Raw genomic sequence first — 19662 nt, forward strand, 5'->3', positions numbered from 1 at the left:
ATGTCTTCTACAATGAAGAATTACGCAAAATAATCAAGATTGTCCGATATTTCTCTGTCCACCATTACTACTTCTCCAACGTCATTTTCCAACAGTCCAATATCCACTCTCAACTCTTTTTAATATACATATGAAAAACATTTGGTATCCTTTTATATTATTAGCTAGCTTATCTTCATATTCTCCTCTCCTTATGGCTTTTATTTCTGTTGGTTTTTAATAACTTCCCAATCCTCTAACTCTGCATTAATTTTTGCAATATTATATACCCACTCTTTCCCTTTTATGCTGCCTTTGACTTCCTTTGTTAGTCAGTGGCCTCATCTTCCCTTTAGAATACTTCATCTTTAAGGTTTATCTATTCTGGGCCTTCTGAATTGTCCCCAGAAACTCTAGCCATTGCTATTCTGCTGTTATTCTTGCTAGTGTCCCCTTTCAATCAACTTTGGCCAGTTCCTCTCTCATGCCCCTGTAATTCCTTTCACTCCACTGTAATGCTGATAAATCTGACTTCACTTTTGCCCAAACTGCAGGGTAAATTCTATCATATTATGATCACTGTCTCCTAAAATTTCAATTACCTGAAGCTCCCTAATCAAATCTGGTTCATTGCACAACACCCAATCCAGAACTTCCATTCCCTTAATGGGCTCAACCACAAAAGCTGCTCTAAAAAGCTCATCTCACTGGCATTCTACAAATTCCCTCTCAAGTTGATAATGTCATGAAGTTCAGTCTTTGAAGACACCAGTTTCTCAGTAAACAGTCCCTGTAGGCTCTGAAAACAAGGACAAAGAACAGATGCTAAACTAAATATAATGACAATAAGATATTGTACTCTTTTAGGATAATGTAGGATAATAAATTATTAGTATCACACGAGCCCAACATTAATATGTTATAATTAGAATCAGGCTTAATATCACCAGCATGTGTCATGAAATTTGTTAACTTTGCTGCAGCAGTACAAGATAAATATAAGAAAAAACTGAATTACAGTAAGAGTATGTGAAATAAATAGTTCAATTAAAATTAGTGCAAGAACAGAAATAAAAGTTGAACCACGCACCTACACAATAAAGTGATGGTAAAATTGAAACAAAGGAGCAGAAAGGGCTGTAAAAGGTACTCCACAAGGTTTGTAAACATAGGACAGAAGTGAACCAGAGTAGAAACTGAGTGGTTAAGGCTTTGGCCTTTTACAGAAATGAAACAATCCTCCAGCAAGATGTTAAAAAAAAATTAACCAAATCCAATTTGGGTGAATTCAATCCAGCGTAGGTCTGTTTAACTCTTCTGCATTCAACACAAGTGACTGATATATTCTGTTCCATTTGCTTTATTAACAGCAAACTCACACCAGTTTGAGATACAGGCTTTTCATTAGTTTCTTGTAGAAGCTTGTTTCAAATCTTCATGTTGGACATCCACAAACTGCCTAAGTTCTTACCTTGAATAGCAGCCACTGGCTTTATAAGATCTGCCTGTGGTTGTATAACTGGGATAAGGGGAGGGCCCTTGCCACCACTGTGATTAGCCACTGTTGATAGCGTTAGTGGACGTCCCTTCAATAAAGGTGACATACAGCGACGCCTTTTTGGAATTCCTGCCACATTCAGTTCTGTTGGTCTCTTGCTTCTGTTCTGAGGTCCTGACACAAACTCATCAGCTTCATCAATCATCATTCCCTGCAAGACAAAGGTCCTTAACTCATGTCCATATAAGGAAATGTGAGCTTTAAAAGATTAAAGGTATGTTTTAAAACATATGGTGAGAGTAAAGGAAAAAGCCAGTTTCAACTAAATGGAGGGGAAAAAAATCTCAATTTCAAGCCAAGAGTAAAAGAGTGAGACTAAGTAGGTAGCTTGTTCAAAATAAACTTAATATCATGAGACTGAATAACGTCCATCTAGCTGTATCTTATGATCAAGCAAAAAGCAAGTACAATATGCAAGTCTACAAAGAATCAGGGGGCAAATTTCCTCAAATTAATAACTTATCCAGTGACAGTCAGGATGATATTATTTATAGGATTACTCTTAGTCTCAGCACCTCTATTTTAAGCAAGGAGAGAACAAATACAATACAGGGTCCAATCTGCACTGTACTTTAACTACTCTGGCAAGGTGTGTAAACCTCAATTCAAAGTCTCATCGATAAGCAGCACACCCATTAATGAGATTCATCCATAACATCACTAAGGGTACTGGAAAAGGCTCACAACTCATTGCTACCACCTATAAGCTACAGTTTTATGAGGACGTAGAAGTGGAGCACAAACATTTAACATGAAAATCAAAAGGCGACATTTGCTAGAATTCTTAATAACAGATAAAGCTGGAAATAATCAGGTGGCCAGCCAGCATCTGGATAGAAAGCTAGGTTGTGAATGGAAAAGGGATAGTTGTGGTAGGAGACCAAAGCTATCAAATGACATTGTTGCCACCTACTTAACAGATGAATTAGAACGAATAGATAACCTGAAGAAAATAATGCAACCAACTTAGTTAATATTGGGCATTCTTAAAACTGTTGAATGGATGCTTAAAGTGGGTTTAAAATGCATTGATGGTAGATCGGATCAAAGTTCTGGTAGCAGTACTGCCTTATCATATTAAAAAAAAATGGGAAACTGAATTGCTCTGTGTCTGTTGGCTCCATTTTCAGGTCAGATTTGATACAAAATATATTTCACTTTGATAGTTAAATGGAATATTGTACAGCAGCATTTTGCCAATTCCAATCAGTAAAAGCAATGAAGGTTATATTCAAAAAATATTTCTTCGCCCACCACCTCACTGAGAAAAGAATGCTCCCATAAGGTACAGTACTGCGCAAAAATCCTTGGCACATAAATAGAGTGTCCAAGACCTTTGCACAGTATTGCATATGTCTTCAGTTATCAAATAATACTTAAAGAGCACTTAGCTCTGTATTAGTTCAGTAGTATTTCCCCAACCACTTTGGCAATGGCATATGATGAATGTCAAGCTTTATGACAACCTACCGATGCTCAATATTAAAATCAAGGTGAGAAGACTGCAACTAGCAGGGCACTGTCTACCTGCCAGCCTAGTCATCACATGGGAGCCCAAGCATGGGAGGATGAACCCTCCTCTCAAGACTGTGGTCAACACGTTCCTCGAAGATAGCGGCACAGCTAATGTAGATGAACTGAACATACTGATGAGGGAGAGGGATGAGTGGTGAGCTCGTCATTGCGCCTGACGCCGGCCCCCTAGGCCTGAGTCGACGGAGTAGTAACCACTTTCTCATTTTAACCAATAGATAGTACTGTGCAAAAGTCTTAAGACACTCTAGAGATATAGATATATAACACATACACACACACCCAAGACATTTGTACAGTACTGTAGATTTAACCAAGATATAACAAATATTCCCTGTAAGCAAAAGTACTGGAGCAAAAACAACCAGTCTCCAGAGAGCCATTAACGTGTCTGCCCAATGACTTATGCTACTTATGGCTTCAGTTAAAATCACTAAAGAAAAATAGTACAAGGCAAAAACAGAAAACTCCCAACAGCTCAAGAGACTCAAGCTACTGTACAGCAGGAAATGTTTGTTTAAACACCTTGGAAGGACGCCGAGGTATACACACTCTTCTGGGAATAAGGAACACTCAAATGCAGTAGCCCACATTTAAATACATTGGTATTTACCTTCTTGTCCAACTTGAAAGGATTTCCAAATGTATGCAATCTCCTGGGCTGATCAGGGTCAAGTTCGCGTAGAGGAGAAGGCACATGTTTCAGGAATTCCTGGTAATTTCCCATCTGTGCTATTGGGACACTGTGCACCTGATCTGAAGGAGAATAAATATTAACATGGACAATTCATCATTTCTCATTTTCACAGCAGACCCGAGTATAATGCCAGAGATTGTACTCATATACAACACTACTACTTCTCACAGCATACAACTATACCATTAACTTGCAATATTTAATTAATCCCCATCGTCAAAGGCAGAAACGGGAACCGAGCACATTCCATAACAAAAATAGTATACATTACATAAATGAAAATAATTTTTAAATATTCTAAAAAAAATGCAACAATTACAAATGGCATGTAGGAACTCTAGAAATCGATGCCCAAAAATAACAGATTAAAAAAAAAACACACACAACACACAAGACAAAGGAGCAAAATTAGGCCATTTGGCCCACTGAACCTGCTCCATTTCATCATGGCTGATCCGTTTCCCTCTCAACCCCATCCTATGCCTTCTGCCCATACCCTTGTATGCCCCAACTAATCTAGAACCTATCAACCTCTGTCTTAAATACACAAAATAAACTGAACTCCACAGCCCCCTGTGGAAACAAATTCCATAGATTCACCACCCTCCTCAACTTTGTTCTAAATAGGTCCCCCTCTATTCTAAGGCTGTGCTATCTGGTCCTAGACTCCCCCACCATAGGAAACATCCTCTCCACTATCTACGCCTTTCGTTTCAACGAGATTCTACCCTCCCCCCACCACCCCACATTCTTCAAAATTCCAGCAAGGCCCAGATCCATCAATTGCTCCTCATATGACAAGCCTTCCCATTACTAGAATCATTCTTGTGACCCTCCTGTGAACCTTCTCCTATTTCTTAAAAAAGAAACCCATAACTGCTCATAATACTTCAAGTATTGGCTTTTTTAGTTGCCTTCTGTTGGAACACACATATTGTATGTGCCTAAGACGTTTGCATAGTCCTGTAGTAATTTAATGTATTGCACTGTACTGCTGCCACAAGAAAAAGTCATGACATATATAAGTGAAGATAAACCTGATTCATAGGGGTCAGAACAGGAAGCACCAGAGAGACATTCTGCAATGATCAATAAACCAATTGCTTGAATCACATCACTTTGCCTGGTGTCTCAGGGTTGTGTGTGCCTGCACCCACACCACCCCAGCACGCCAGCTGTCACCTGCACCATACCCCTACCGCAGCACTCTACCCTCACCATTTCCAACATCATTTGCTCCTGCCAGATATACAAACTTGCTCTCTGCTCCATATTGACAAATATTAATTTAAACACCTTAGTTTTAGATACATGGCTAAGAGCTTTGCACAGGACTGAACACACATAAATATAACATTTCAAGATGAACTGTAAAAATGAATTGGGAAATTAAACAATTCCATATAACTACCAACTCCAAAATGTGATAGCATTTTAACTGAGCTACAAGAGCAATTTAATAAATTAATATTTCAAGGTGCAAAATAACGACTGCCTCTATGTAACTAAAGAAACTACAAGTTCAGATCTCATTTTAAGACTAAAAGTAAAATTTTAATTATCTGTGTCCATTCTTAGTCTCGCCATTCTGTATGTCTAACTCCACTGGCCTCAGACTAGAGATAATTTCTTCAATGCTTTCTCCAACAACTCTCCTCAAAATTACCCATCTTCTTCAATATTCTTAAGAATAATGCATAGAAAGTTTTTAATACCATTTTTCCTATCATTTTGGATTCAGTGTCAATGTTACACTGTCCTGAAGTGTTTTGCAGTTTTATTTTCTTCCCTGGGTTAGAATAAATGACATTATTGCTGTCCTATTTGACAATATTTTGCACAGGAGGCAACACACTTTTGGACCAGTCCAGGTAACAGTGTAATATGAAAGCACATTTTCTTCTTCTAAATTATCAGACATCTCTTTTCTACCTTCTTGAGTTATTAAATACAACAGAATAATTATAAGGAAAAGCACAGCTACTGTTTGTTAGATTTCTTTGACACTAAAAAAGTTCTTTTGCGAACACCGAGTAATTGTTTTTCCTGCTTCATTGCTTCACCCAATTAATAATGAAAATGGTGTTTAATTACTTATATCATGCACCCATTGCAATGGCACCCATTCAAGTGACATGTACAAAGCATTAAATCACATCCCATTTTTCCCCCACCTTCATCTTGTCCTTTCAATGGACCATGTGCTGTTTTTAATAGGTTTAACCTCATGCGTGTAAGCTGATCCAGAAGATTTCTTCTTGGTATGTCATAAGCATTCTTGTAACTCTGTGGCTTCAAATCCTGAAAAAAAATTTAAGGAAATAAAATTTAGATATTAACATGTTCTTACATGTCAGACCTTTGCTAAGGTGACTTTCAAGAACCAGGTCCAGAACTGTGGTGCTTCTATAGTTACAGTTGCATTGATAATTCTGTCCAGTGCACAATCAACTCAGGGTCATGTGAAATATATTTATGAACTGAACTGCCTGCTGTTTCAACCTAGAGATATGGTAACACTAGGATCAGGAGAAACTAAATGGTTTTGCATGAAAACACTTGGTTCCAACAGATTTCTTTATTTAAAAGGCCAGATATAATTATTAATCAAATATACACGAGAGAAGGAAACATTACTCTCCATTGGAAAAATACACATCAGAATACCCGTAAGTAAAATCAGAAGCCATGGCCTTGTCTTGGAACCCAAAAGGTATAGATATATCCAATTAGAAGTCAAAATACCATCCTTCTTTAGTGATCAATTCTGATCTAACATTTGAAGAAATTAATATTGCTGGCAAAATTTTAATGGAATAACAAGACTCACATAATTACAATAAAATCCCATTCCACTGTGTTGCAACATGATAGAAAATATTTTAAATAATTTGGTGATCTCGGTTTAGCATGATTCATCATTCTGAAGTTATGATAAACTCCAATTAGTTCCAAACAGGATAACCTAACAGGCATAGCAAAATGCAAACACTGGGAAATCTGCAGATGCTGGAAATTCAAGCAACACAGACAAAATACTGGCAGAACACAGTAGGTCAGGCAGCATCTGTAGGAAGAAGCACACTCAACATTTCGGGCCGAGACCGGGGGCCTGCTGTGTTCCACCAGCATTTTGTGTGTGAGGCATAGCAAAAATATCTGCTTTGTTAATCAAAAACAACTAATTTTGTCTAGATATCAATACAATTTCAGGGAAATACTCAATGGATTCTGCAGCTCACCAAATGAGAGTTTGACAAAAGATTTCTCATTCAAGATGCTTCTTTCTACCTTCAATGCAGAAGATCACCATAATGTATCTGGTGATCAGCTTTCACTAGTTTTCTGGAAATTTCATTCCAAAATTGTCCAGTTTTTCTTTTCTCGATTAAGGACTCCGCCCCCCCCCCCCCCCCCAACCCTGACTCCAAACTTGGTACCTTGCATAATAAAATACACACTTAGTGGCCACTTTATTAGGTACACTTGTTTGTTAATGCAAATACCTAATCAGCCAATCATATAGCAACAAATGAATGCATTAAAAGCACACAGACATACATAATCAAGAGGTTCTGTTGTTGTTCAGACCAAACATCAGAATGGGGAAGAAATGTTATCTAAGTGACTTAGACCGTGGAATGATTACTGGCACCAGACAGGGTGGATTCCTGGATTTTCACTCAAGTCTCTAGAGTTTATAGAGAATGGTGTGAAGAATAAATATCATGCAGTGAACAGCAGTTCTGTGGGTGAAAATACCATGTTAATGAGAAGTCAGAGAAGATTGGCCAGACTAGTTCAAGCTGAAAAAAGGTTACAGCAACCCAAATAACCATGTGTTACAACAGTGGTGTACAGAAGAACATTCCTGAATGTAGAACACGTTGAATCTTGAAGTGGATGGTCTACAGCAGGAGACAACATGGGGTTCCCCTCCTGTACCTTATAAGTGGCCACTGTGTAAAGGCAAATCAGGAACTAGCATTAACTGCCCTAGATTATAAAATCACTTTCATTAACTTCAAATATTGCCTCTTAAATGAGACTTAACCAACAGGCTCCAATGATTACTGATAGAAAATCCAAGCCTATTTCACAGTAGAGTACTCACCAACAACTTTAACTTTTGTTTTTCTTTTTTATTTACAGCACAGAATGGGCCCTTCAAGCCACTCTACCCAACAATCCCCCATTTAATCCTAGTGTCATCATGGGACAACTTACAATGACCAATAACCTACCAGGAGGTCTTTGGACTGTGGGAGGAGACACACGAGGTACAAGAAGGTACAAACTCCTTACAAACAGCGGCAGGAACTGAGTCTGGATTGCTGGCATCACAACACTATGTCACCATGCTACCCTGGAATACTTGGTGCAAAGCATTGCTTCTCAGGACGCTTAACTACAAATAAATATATTCTTCAGTGAATTACAGCCTTCATTGCTCTAACAAGAAATGTAATGTGATGCCAAAGTGCTCAAACCACTTTCCTGCAGATTACTTTGTTTATCATTAAGGAGGCAACATACCTCTAGTGATCATCACAATTTCCTCATGAAGCTGAAGAGCAAAAGATTTCTAAAACCAAAGCTTTTAACTTTCAAATCAGCCTGATATGAAAATGGGAAGTTCTCCTTTTGGTTCTGGAAATCTCTTTAGAGAAGTTAATTTTAAAAAACCTTTTCAATTCCTGTGTTTTATATTCAAATAATAATTCTCACTTAGGCAATAAAATAATTTCTGAATTTAAAACTGCAAATACCTGAAAGGTGTCTCACCTTACTCAGAATTCCAATTTGATAGCCAGCAAACTCCTTCACATTTAGATCCATGAGTCTGTATGGAGGCTCTCCTGTGATGCCCATAAGAATTTGCCTCAAGTCTTTGCGTTGTGTTAACAAGAGAGCATTGCTTCTGTTTCTTACTTTAATGCCAGACTCTTGAAGTTGCTTCTTACCCACTGAACTTATGATTCGATCAGATTCTACTTTAGCCTGAGAATTGAAAGAAGGATGTTTTACCAAGGAAATAAATCAAAATTCAAAATATTGAAAAATATTTCTATTAACTAAATATTTAAAGAATTGAGATCACATTCCATGTGTGACAATCAATGAGGAATCATCTAAAGTGCACAAACATATTCAAGAACCAAAATGATTTCAAAGATGTAAGCAGTTAAAAATAAAACCAAATTTTCACTGCACTTTACAACCTTTGTCCCAAAGCACAAAGGCTTGATTATAAATCTCTAAACTGTAAGCAAGCAAAAAATGGACAAAACAAAAGAATTGAAGTGAGCACAACTAATACTATACACAGCCTTTCTCAAAATCACTGAAGCCTTTGACCAGGAGGAACTTATGGAACACTCATTTAACAATCAATTGCCCACAGAAATAGGTCTCTAATTTACATTTGCTGTATGATGAGATGCAAGTCACAGGTCAAAAATGGAGTTGGTCTCAGTGAAGACAGGTGTCAAACAAGGCTGTAATAGTGCCTCCATTTTTCCAAATCTTTATTATAGTGCTACATTTCTCTTCCAACAGGAGTAGAGCAAATCTTCAAAACTAATGGTAGACAATTCACCTATGGTGCATCACAGGGGCACAACTAGTAGAGCTGCTGCCTCATACTAAGAGCGACCTGGTTCATTACTGACCTCCAATGTTGTCTGTGTGGAATTTATGTATCCTCTTTGTCATTACTGTCGTATGAGTGCAAATGGGCTTTGTGGGTCAGAGGCAGTTTCTGTGCTATATAACCACGGCAACACCCCAAAACCTTACAATAGTCAAGGTGCATACACTCATTCAACTGAGCACCAAGCCACCATCAATTCATTGACTGAAGCAGATGAGGATCTTGCACCCAATACCCAGAGACAAAAGGTTGTCTGCTAACTAGCCTCCACTGCAGACTTCTCACAAACAACCCACAAAGGATCACAGAGGTACTCTGGAAATCATAAAAATCACCATGGACCATCAGTCTTTGTTCAATTGAGAGACAGTATCATCAAGTCCTCAAATTTGGCGCAAAACCCATGTCTACTAAACATTGACCCTGCCCTCCTAAATGCTCTTAAGAACTAGAGTACCAACAGAAATCCATCATGGCACTAGAAAATGATGTTGCTAATATCACTTCAGCAAAACCCTCAATTTCACTGGAAGAATAACCAAATGTGGAATTCAATGGGAGTGGCTGTGGACCATATCCACACCTAGGCCAATACCACCAGTACCAAGGTCCCAGTTATGCTCAGTAAATTCCTTCAGACAGGCCACACTGTTACATAAGTGACATCAGAATCCTGAATCTGCAATACTTTTCTAATGTTTTACTCACAGGAAGAGACAAAGAAGCAGATTAATGAAAACATTTAACAATGTTCACAAATGATAAAACAGCATCAATAATGATTGCTGGGAATTACATACACAGGATAAATTTAAGGAAAGAGTAGGCCATTAGGATTGTATTCATGCAATGAAAACACACAGAAGTCATGCTCAAAAAGCAAAAGGTGCATACCCTCTCACAAACTAACCACCCATCCTGTATGTACCTCATACCTTTTCCTCACTAGCTACCCGAGAACCCACAAACTGGAGTACAAGAAAACCAGTTTCCATTCTGAGGAAAATCCTAAGAAAAAACAGTGCTATTAGCTGGATACTAAGCCAGGGTCCCCCCACTCCTTAAAAATTGTTTCTCCCCCCCCCCCATAACAGAAAGCAGGTATAATAGCTTTTTCAGCAAAATTATCTCCAAGTACTATCAAGTCTCTCAGTGCTCAATTTTAAAACAGTATTTGATGCATCAGTTGAATTTGATACTAACAGCATTGAGATAAAGCACTGCTGCTTGCTTACCATCAGTGAAGCAACTCAGAATGCAAATCTCAGTAGTCATAAAAGTAGATCAAGAGAAAGTGAGCAAATATGAACTACAACCTTAGGGATTGGAAAATACAAACCAAAGCAACACAAGAAAATTACTATATGTAGCCCAGCTCATCCCTCAAGCCTGCCCAATCATTTAATATGATCATGGCTGATTTGCACCAGGCCTCAATTCTTCTGTGCTGGAATGATTGAAACAATCCTAGTTTCATATTTGTGCCAGTGAAAATGTACTGGCAAGGATGGAGCTCTGTGAAAGTGCTGCTATTTCCACACCACACAAATAAATGATTTTTTAAAACTTTAGTTAACGTGGCCACAAAGTTGGATTAAAAACTTAGCTATTCTTTACAGGAAATACTCAAGATCTCCAAACCAATCCAGTGTTATCACAGTGTGGGAAAGAAGTGATCAGATAAATTGAAAATAAAATCTTTACCTGCTGGCTAAGTTTTTTGAGGTAAGAAATAACACTGTAGCTGAGACCATAGTCCATTCCTTCTGCAATCAAATTTGGAGCTCCCATCATCCTCAATGCTTTTTTCAAAGGCTGTTGAAATTTAACAAAATATTTACTATATCAAATGTCATTAACACTCAAGGAATCATCAGAATGAAAAAAAATGCTGTGAAATTTCACACTGCATCAACTCTGCCTAAGACACAAGCAAATTTTTCTGGTCTGAGTACCATATTTGAAGACGATGGCACAGAGATTACAGTACAAGGAAATATAGATGCTTAAGTGTAGAAGAAAACATCAACTGACAGAAGAACTCAGTAGGTCAACTAGCTTATTGGAGCTAAGAAATAACCATTTCAGGTCAAGATCCTGCATCTGCCCAGCACTGATTAAAGGATAGAAATATAGACAATCCCATGGCTTCCACATTTGCTGTTTAAACCACCATGCGTTCTTCCAGTAGGTTTTTTTTACCCTTGACATTGTAATGAAGGATCACAATTGCAAAAATAAAAAAGTTCTGCTCCTATTGCATTCAAAAACTGGTCTCTGGATGTCCGATAACATTTAATGCCACACAAACTGCTTTTTAAAATGGTACCTTCATACAAAATGTACATTTGTTTCAGCACATTGACATTCAGGAACCAACTGTCTGTGCCACATTGCAAACCTCAAAGCAATATACACTCAGGGAAACCTGTAACAAATATCTATGGCTTTAGCAATATATACCAAAACCAGTAGAGACAAAATTTCTTCTGATAACTTTCTTTGTTTAAGATCACAAACATTATGGATATGCCAGTCTAGGCACTCCAGAGACATTGGGTAAATGACAGCAATTTGGAGGCCAAACAATCCAATACCTGACTTTCACCTAATTAATAATGTGTGCATTTCATCTCACATAGTCACCTACAACGCACATCAGTGCCCTGCATGAATTAACGAGACCTTTGTTATCCAATTCTGCTACAAAAGCAAGGATACATGGCTCTGCAATCAGGCCAACCCTCACCAAAAAAGGCCAAGCAGAAAACAATGTTGTGCCAAACAAGCCGACAACCAACTGTTCCAAAATCACCTTTGCTAGTTTCCAAGTTAACAAAAGCTTTAATGTAATCTGGAATTGGCCACTAGATAGGGAAATGGGGAAGCATAGTTTCAGCCACTTTATGGAACAATGCTTTAAAAAGTTGTAATTATATTTGAACTAATCAAATTGATATTCTTCTGTAAATGCTAACAGTTCCAGAATTTATAACAGGCTGGGCTTGAAAGATAATTTCTTGAGATTTGAAAAGAGTGATACAACATGTCTTCAGAATACAGGGTGATACAGTATAGAAATAAGTTAGCCATGAATTTATTGGAATGAACATCTTAACACAATATAACCCTACCATCATTTTTCATCAAAATGTCAGCTCAACTCTGATGTAAATTCAGTGTTCCCTTAATTCTGTGTTATTTACCTTCATTCACGTTTGTGATAGACCTCACATTCTGACCAAAACCACTCCTTGATAATTTTGTCAATTGCTTTCTTTGTCACCACAAGAAGTCTCTACTTCTATCCCTGAAAATTTTATATATTATAAATTACCTTTAGCAAAAAAATAAGCTAGCCTTAATGATGTGACTACAAAACCAGAGTGCTGATAACAAAGACCTGATTTTCTAGTGTCCATCTTTAAGCAATCTGCTTTCTCAGTCGAACAACATTATCAAATGACAATAAATGCTGTCATTTTTAAGTATGTTCACACTCCATGTGAAATTACAAAAACAGTTGGTATCACTGGCTTCAACATTTTGCACACCAACCTTCAAACACCATTACATATCAGCACTGATTAGCTCATGAGATTTGCTTCATGAATTTATAAAGCACTAAGAACTGCATTGCCATTACTGTATATAAAAGAAACAGCACTTTGCTGCAGTCCTCTATCTTAGACCATTCACAATCTTCAAATGTCACAAAACACTTCACAGCCAATTAAGTGTGTTATGAAATGTAATTGCTTCATGCATTAAACACAGCAGCCAGGCTGCAAGCAACAATACCCAGAAGGCAGTTTCTGCAACATTAATTGACCAATATTCACCAACACACCCAAGTACACAGGGCACGTTTATATTTCATCTCAAAGGATAATTCAGATGGCACAGAACTTTCAAAGTACAGTGAATTCCAGTTAATTGGTCCATGGGTTAATAGGGTACCTGATTTACTTGATACAACTCTTAAGGAATAAAAAACTAATCGAGAGAATAGCCGGGATTCCCTTCACTTAATTGGGACACTGCTGCTTAACTCAAGTTCAATTGTCATTCTACTATATATGAATATGAATACAGGTGAATCGAAAGAGCTTTCCAGAGCCAAGGTGCAAACACAGTACTGACACGGCACAAGGCGTATATTGCACATGTAAGATTGCAGTAAAGTCATAAAAAATATAATACAGCTCAAGACCCCGAGTGAAAATTCATGCCCTGTAGATTGATGTATTCCATAATGTACTGGTTAGGCACAGGAGTACATTCAGCCAGAGACTCATTCCACCAAGATGTAACACTGAGCATCATAGGCAGTCATTCCTGCCTGCGGCCATCAAACTTTACAACTCCTCCCTCGGAGTGTCAGACACGCTGAGCCAATTGTCCTGGACTTATTTCCACTTGGCACGATTAACTTATTATTATTTAATTATTTATGGTTTTATATTGCTATATTTCTACACTATCCTTGGTTGGCACGGCCGTAACGAAACCCAATTTCCCTCGGTATCAATAAAGTATGTGTCTGTCAGTCACACGGATGTTGTCAGCAAGAACAAGCCCACAACAGTCAGCAAACGAATGAAATCCAGGTCGTGAGGAGACATGAGGGGCCAGTCCCCAACCCAGGTTGGACACCATGCCACACCACCACTGGTGTCTTCTCTCCTGGGCGACTGCAACAGGAAAGCATGCGGCAGGAGGCCGAGTCTGCACTACATCTGAGGCCCGCAGTGGCCCCCCACCCCCCACTGTCAGTCTCACCAATAAAACAGTGAAATGGACTTACAGTATCTACATTACCAATGTCCAACAGGGTCTTGTGATCACAAGAAAAATGTCCAAGACAACTATTTGCTGTTCAACTGTACATTGCCTTCGCACACTGATTCTGACACCTTTCTATAGCAGGCAGCATCATCATCTGCACCAAGTCCAGTTCCTCTTGCAGTACTTGAAGTTCTTAATATCCAGCTGTATCATGCAATCGTATAAGAGACACTTAGAAAGACTGTAACACCCTTGGTTTGATCCTGAGAAACAGATGCAACTGAGCTCACTGCCATTTTAACAGAAGATGTTGGGACAGGAGACAGGTGCTGAACAGTGTAAAATTAGTTTAGGTCCCATTTAGAGCGAATGGTTTTTAAAATAGTAGCACTTGTGCATGTGTGTTCAAAATGCAGAGGTTTTTGTGACCGATACTTAGCAAGCAATTAGCAGGAAGACAATTTAGAACTGTTTTGCTCACTGCAGTTTCAAACATTCAGGCTTGGAGATGCCAAAAGTGGCCAGGAATGAAAATGACAGCGAGGAGAAAAATCAGCAGATGCTGGAAATCCAAGTAACATAAAATGTTGGAAGAACTCAGCAGGCCAGGAAGCAGCTATGGGACAGAGTAAACAGTAGATGTTTCAGGCCGAAACCCTTCATCAGGACTGGAGAACAAGAAGATGAGAAGTCAGTAAGGTGGTGGGGGACGAGGAGGAAAAAATACAAGGTAGTAGGTGACGGGTGAAACTAGGGGAGGATGACGGCTTAAGTAAAGAGCTGGGAAGTCAATTGGTGAAAGAGACAAATGAAGAAGGGGAAATTTGATAGGAGAGGACAGATGGCCATGGAAGGAGGAGGAATACCAGAGGGAGGTGATGAGCAAGCAAAGATGAAGTGAGAGAGGGAATACGTTGATATACAACGTAAAAAGTGGTCCCAACACTGACCCCTGTGGAACACCACTGGTAACCATCAGCTAACAGAATGGGATCCCTTTATTCCCACTGTTTCCTGCCAATCAACCAATGCTCTATCTACATATGTAACTTTCCCATAATTCCATGGGCTCTTATCTTGTTTAGCAGCCTCATGTGCGGCACCTTGTCAAATCCCTTCTGAAAATCCAAATACACAACATCTACTGCATCTCTCTTGTCTAGCCTACTTGTAATTTCCTCAAAAAACTGTACTAGCTTTGTCAGGCAGGATTTTCCTTTAAGGAAACCATGCCGAGTTCTGCCTATCTTGTCATATGCTTCCAGGTACTCCGTAACCTCATCCTTGACAATCGACTCCAACAATTTCCCAACCACCGATGTCAAGCTAACAGGTCTACAATTTCCTTTTTGCTTCCTTGCCCCCTTCTTAAATACACCATTTCATAAAGGTTTCCTAAGAACGCTTTACTTTCAGATAGTGGGGGAACCTGTACAGTGCCAAGTTAAGTATTCACCCCCTTGTAAGTTTTTGTTTTATTGTTTTACACCATTGAATCACTGTGGATTTAATTTGGATTTTTTTTGACACTGATCAACATAAAGACTCTGTGTCGACTTCCAGTAAGATGGCGATTGTTTAGTCGCTTCAAACTTTTGTTCCGTTATACTTCCTATCTTTGCACTATGTGTCTCCTTTTTTAAACTTTAGTTTGTTATTTTATTTGTTTTCTTTTATCTGCCTGCGAATACATCATCTCATAATGGCTACAAAAGGTACTAAAATCGGGAAAAAAGAAACATCCACGGCTCTGCTGGCTGAGATACTTGCTATTTTGGAACAACATCGACAAGATACTTTAACGGATATCAAGACTGAATTTAGAGCTTCTATCAATCAGCTGGAATCAAAATTGGATCAGATTAATGCCAGTGTGGATGACCATGCTGAACATTTATCTCGCATCGACCTAACTTCTGAAGATTTAGAACGCCGTGTTCAACATCTCGAAACTTTCTGCTCCAACCTAGTGGAGAAGAACAGTAAACTTACTTCCAAAATGGTGGATCTCTAAAATCGGAGCAGACGCTGCAATCTGCGAATTCTTGGATTGCCGGAGGCCACCAAAAAAGGGCTCTTGCGTTGAATTTTTCTCTTCTTTTCTCTGAGAGATTTTCGGGAAAGAATTTCTTCCGACTCCACCTGAGCTAGAAAGGGCTCACAGGATTTATGTTCCTCGCGCAATTTTGGGTTCCCGTCCACGGCCAATTATTTTATGCTTTCATCGATACCAGGTGAAAAACCGTTTGATTATGGAGGCATGCCGCAGAGGTAATTTTGCTTTTCAAAACACGAATATTCATTTTGTGGAAGATTATGCCCCCCAGGTTCTGAAGATGCGTGCCAAGTTTAAAGGCATAATGAAAGTGCTTTTTGATTGTGGATTCAGGCCTTCTCTTCGTAATCCAGCCGATCTTCGAATTACACTTACTAATGGAGAATACAAGTGGTTTAAGTCAGTGAAGGAGGCCGAGTTGTTTGTTGGAAATCTTCCAGCCATCTTGGCTTCTTCGGACCCGGTCTGACTTTCTAAAATGGCTGATAAGTACTTTTTGAAGTAAAGTTCTTTTTTCTGAACTCAGACTCTACTTGAATAATTCAGACATTAACTATTGAGATTCTAAGGGCTCTAGTTAATCTCTCCCTGGAGTTGGTGCGTTTTTCCTAAATAGATGATTTAAATTTAATGTTTCCCTGCGGACTTTTAGATTTTACCTGTGCAATTTATTTTACTTCTGAATAACTATCTATACAGAACTACAATTGATCTCAATTTGTTTTGGAGGCTTGGAGTTTTTTATTGAAGGCCTCCCTGTTGGTTGATTTATAGTATAAGATTTGCTTTTTTTTGTAAATGGCTGATAAATACTCTCTTTAAATTTATCATTTCCCCCCTTTTCCCCTTCTCCCTTTATTTTTTCTTTCAATTTTTCATAGTTTCTCGTGGGTAGGTTAGTACTTTTTCTGATTTTTTTTGTATTAAGTTTTATACCTTTTCTGATGAAGTTGTTCCTATTTGTAATTTTGGTCTCTAGTGCATAAATTGGCTATTATTTGCTATATTATATATACGGAACCTTTGTCAACAATACAGAACTGGAAGTCATTTTTGGGTTGACATTTTTTGTAGAGCTAGCTGCTTTTTTGGGTAGCCATCTAGTTTTGGGTTGCAAGGGTGGGGTGGGTTCTCCAGTTCCAACACTACTCACTGTTTTTTTTTTGTTTTCCTTTGTTACTCAGGACATGTCTCTGTCCTGATTCTACTGATTTATGTTTACATTTTCGCTCCCAGACTGTTATTGTACTGTGATTTTTTAATATGCCGACTACCTTCTTTGCACTAACAATTGATAATGGTTAATACACTTAAATTTGTGAGCTGGAATGTAAACGGATTGAATCATCCTGTTAAAAGGAGGAAGGTCTTCTCTCATATTAAACAACTCAAAGCCAACATTACTTTCCTTCAAGAAACTCGTATTCGTAGTTTTGATAATTCTCGGCTTTTGTCAAAGTGGGTGGGTCAACATTTTCATTCATCCTTTGCCACCAAAGCTAGGGGGGTTTCCATCCTTATTAATTTAAATATTCCTTTTGAACTCCATAATAAGATATCTGATACAAATGGCCATTTTATTATCGTTTCCGGTAAATTATATAATACTAAAGTTGTACTAGCAAACCTGTATGCTCCCAATTTTGATGATGTTAATTTTTTTGAACATTTTTTCTCCTCACTACCAGATTTGAATTCATATTCTCTTATACTGAGTGGTGACTTTAATTGTTGGTTAGATCCTAATTTGGATCAATTGTCCTCTGTTACTAGATCACCTACTAAATCTGCTTTAGCTATTCACTCTTTTCTTTCTAATTATGGTACCTCAGATATATGGCGTTTCATTCATCCTACTGAGAGAGATTACTCTTTTTTTCCCCCACATGTTCACCATACCTTTACTAGAATTGACTATTTTTTACTTGATAATCAACTTATTTCATCTGTCCATTCTTGTGATTATCAGAGTATTCTGATTTCTGATCATGCCCCAATTACTTTGTCTTTAAACTTTCCTGGTCTCCCTCAGAGGAATAAACACTGGCGTTTTAACTCGACTTTATTATCAGATGATGATTTTCTAAAATTTATTAAGGATCAGATAACTTTTTATTTTAACACTGTTACATCTGTAGCCCCCTCCTTTGTGAGAATCGCAAGATCACTGTTGGGTTGGGTCAAGGAGCCCAGGAAATGAGAGAAGAGAGTGCAGGCTGGCTCGTTTCCCTGGCGATATAAAGCCATGGGACATGGCCATTGTCTCTTGGAGACCAATTTGTGGATTGAGCTACTATGCTACGTGAACGCCCTCAGGCAAAGTGGGCTGGTTGAGGGAGAGTGCACACCCCCAACCTGATTGACATCTACGACCCTGCGAGTCAGGATAAAAGAGGGTCTGTAGGAACAGTCCCTCAGACGCACCAGAAGAAACGTTAAGCGGCCACGTAACAGCAGGAAGTCATCTGAAGGAGGCCACGTGCATTCAGTTCCGTTGCTGGAATTGGTGGCTGGAACCATGGAAAACAGCTTTTAGCTAACAACGGGGAAACAAACTCCCCTGACTCAACGGATTGGCATCATAAAAGACCTGGGCAAGTTTAAACCGCCTCGCCCTTAAACCCAAAAACGCTGCAGCTTGAAAGAACGAACAGTGACTGTTATCTTTCCATCGGACACTACATTATCCCCTAGACAACGATAGAGCTATTTCTTATTGGTTATTATTATACCTGCGCTTTAGATTTAGTATTGACAACGTATATTATCTGTATGTTTGCATTAATCTTATTTTTGTGCCCTTTATCAATAAATACTTTTAAAAATAGTACCATCAGACTTCAACGGACCTCTATCTTTGCTGGTAAGTGATCCAGTTACGGGATTTCGTAACAACACTAATACATCATCTGAAATGTCATCCCTGATTGCCTGGGATGCCATGAAAGCATATTTGAGGGGTCAAATAATCTCATATACAGCAAATCTTAATAGAAAGTCCCGTATAGATCAATTAGACCTAATTAATCAGATTTAAAAAATTAGATCAATTGTATGCTCAAACTAATAATCCTGAATTATACAAGAAGCGTGTAAAACTTCAAATTATATTTGATCTTCTGCCTAATCAACCTGTTGAACGCCAACTTCTTGAAAGTACGAGTCGCTTTTATATTCATGGTGACAAATCTGGTAAATTTCTAGTTAATCAGCTAAGGCGTTCTAAAGCTAAATAACATATTGTGGCGACCCATTTCCTGGCGCATCCCAACCGACTCACAATTAGATAGCCTACGGGGGTTTGCGAGCACAGAGCTTTGGAGCCTCTGCGCCATGGGGGGCCGGTTGAGGGAGGCTTAAAAGTGAGGCTGAAGTTTTCGAATAAAGTTTTTTCCTTC

At 38.5% G+C, this 19662-nt stretch overlaps 1 protein-coding gene across 2 annotated transcripts in view; it reads right to left on the reverse strand.

Annotated features, from left to right (window-relative positions):
• LOC132393110 (integrator complex subunit 6-like) overlaps positions 1-19662 on the reverse strand; it is a 129732-nt gene that overhangs the window by 11150 nt on the left and 98920 nt on the right. Inside the window, exons 11-15 of one of the 2 annotated variants that reach the window (XM_059967922.1) lie at positions 11125-11235; positions 8553-8768; positions 5942-6068; positions 3684-3826; positions 1451-1688 (exon numbers count right to left, since the gene is read on the reverse strand). In XM_059967922.1, coding sequence (XP_059823905.1) covers positions 1451-1688; positions 3684-3826; positions 5942-6068; positions 8553-8768; positions 11125-11235 — 835 coding nt within the window. Of the gene's footprint in view, positions 1-1450; positions 1689-3683; positions 3827-5941; positions 6069-8552; positions 8769-11124; positions 11236-19662 lie in introns of those variants that run through there. The other variant, XR_009511752.1, reaches the window with a different exon arrangement.

This window comes from Hypanus sabinus, chromosome 4 (genome assembly GCF_030144855.1).
Source record: "Hypanus sabinus isolate sHypSab1 chromosome 4, sHypSab1.hap1, whole genome shotgun sequence".
In the NCBI taxonomy this organism is placed as follows: domain Eukaryota; kingdom Metazoa; phylum Chordata; class Chondrichthyes; order Myliobatiformes; family Dasyatidae; genus Hypanus; species Hypanus sabinus.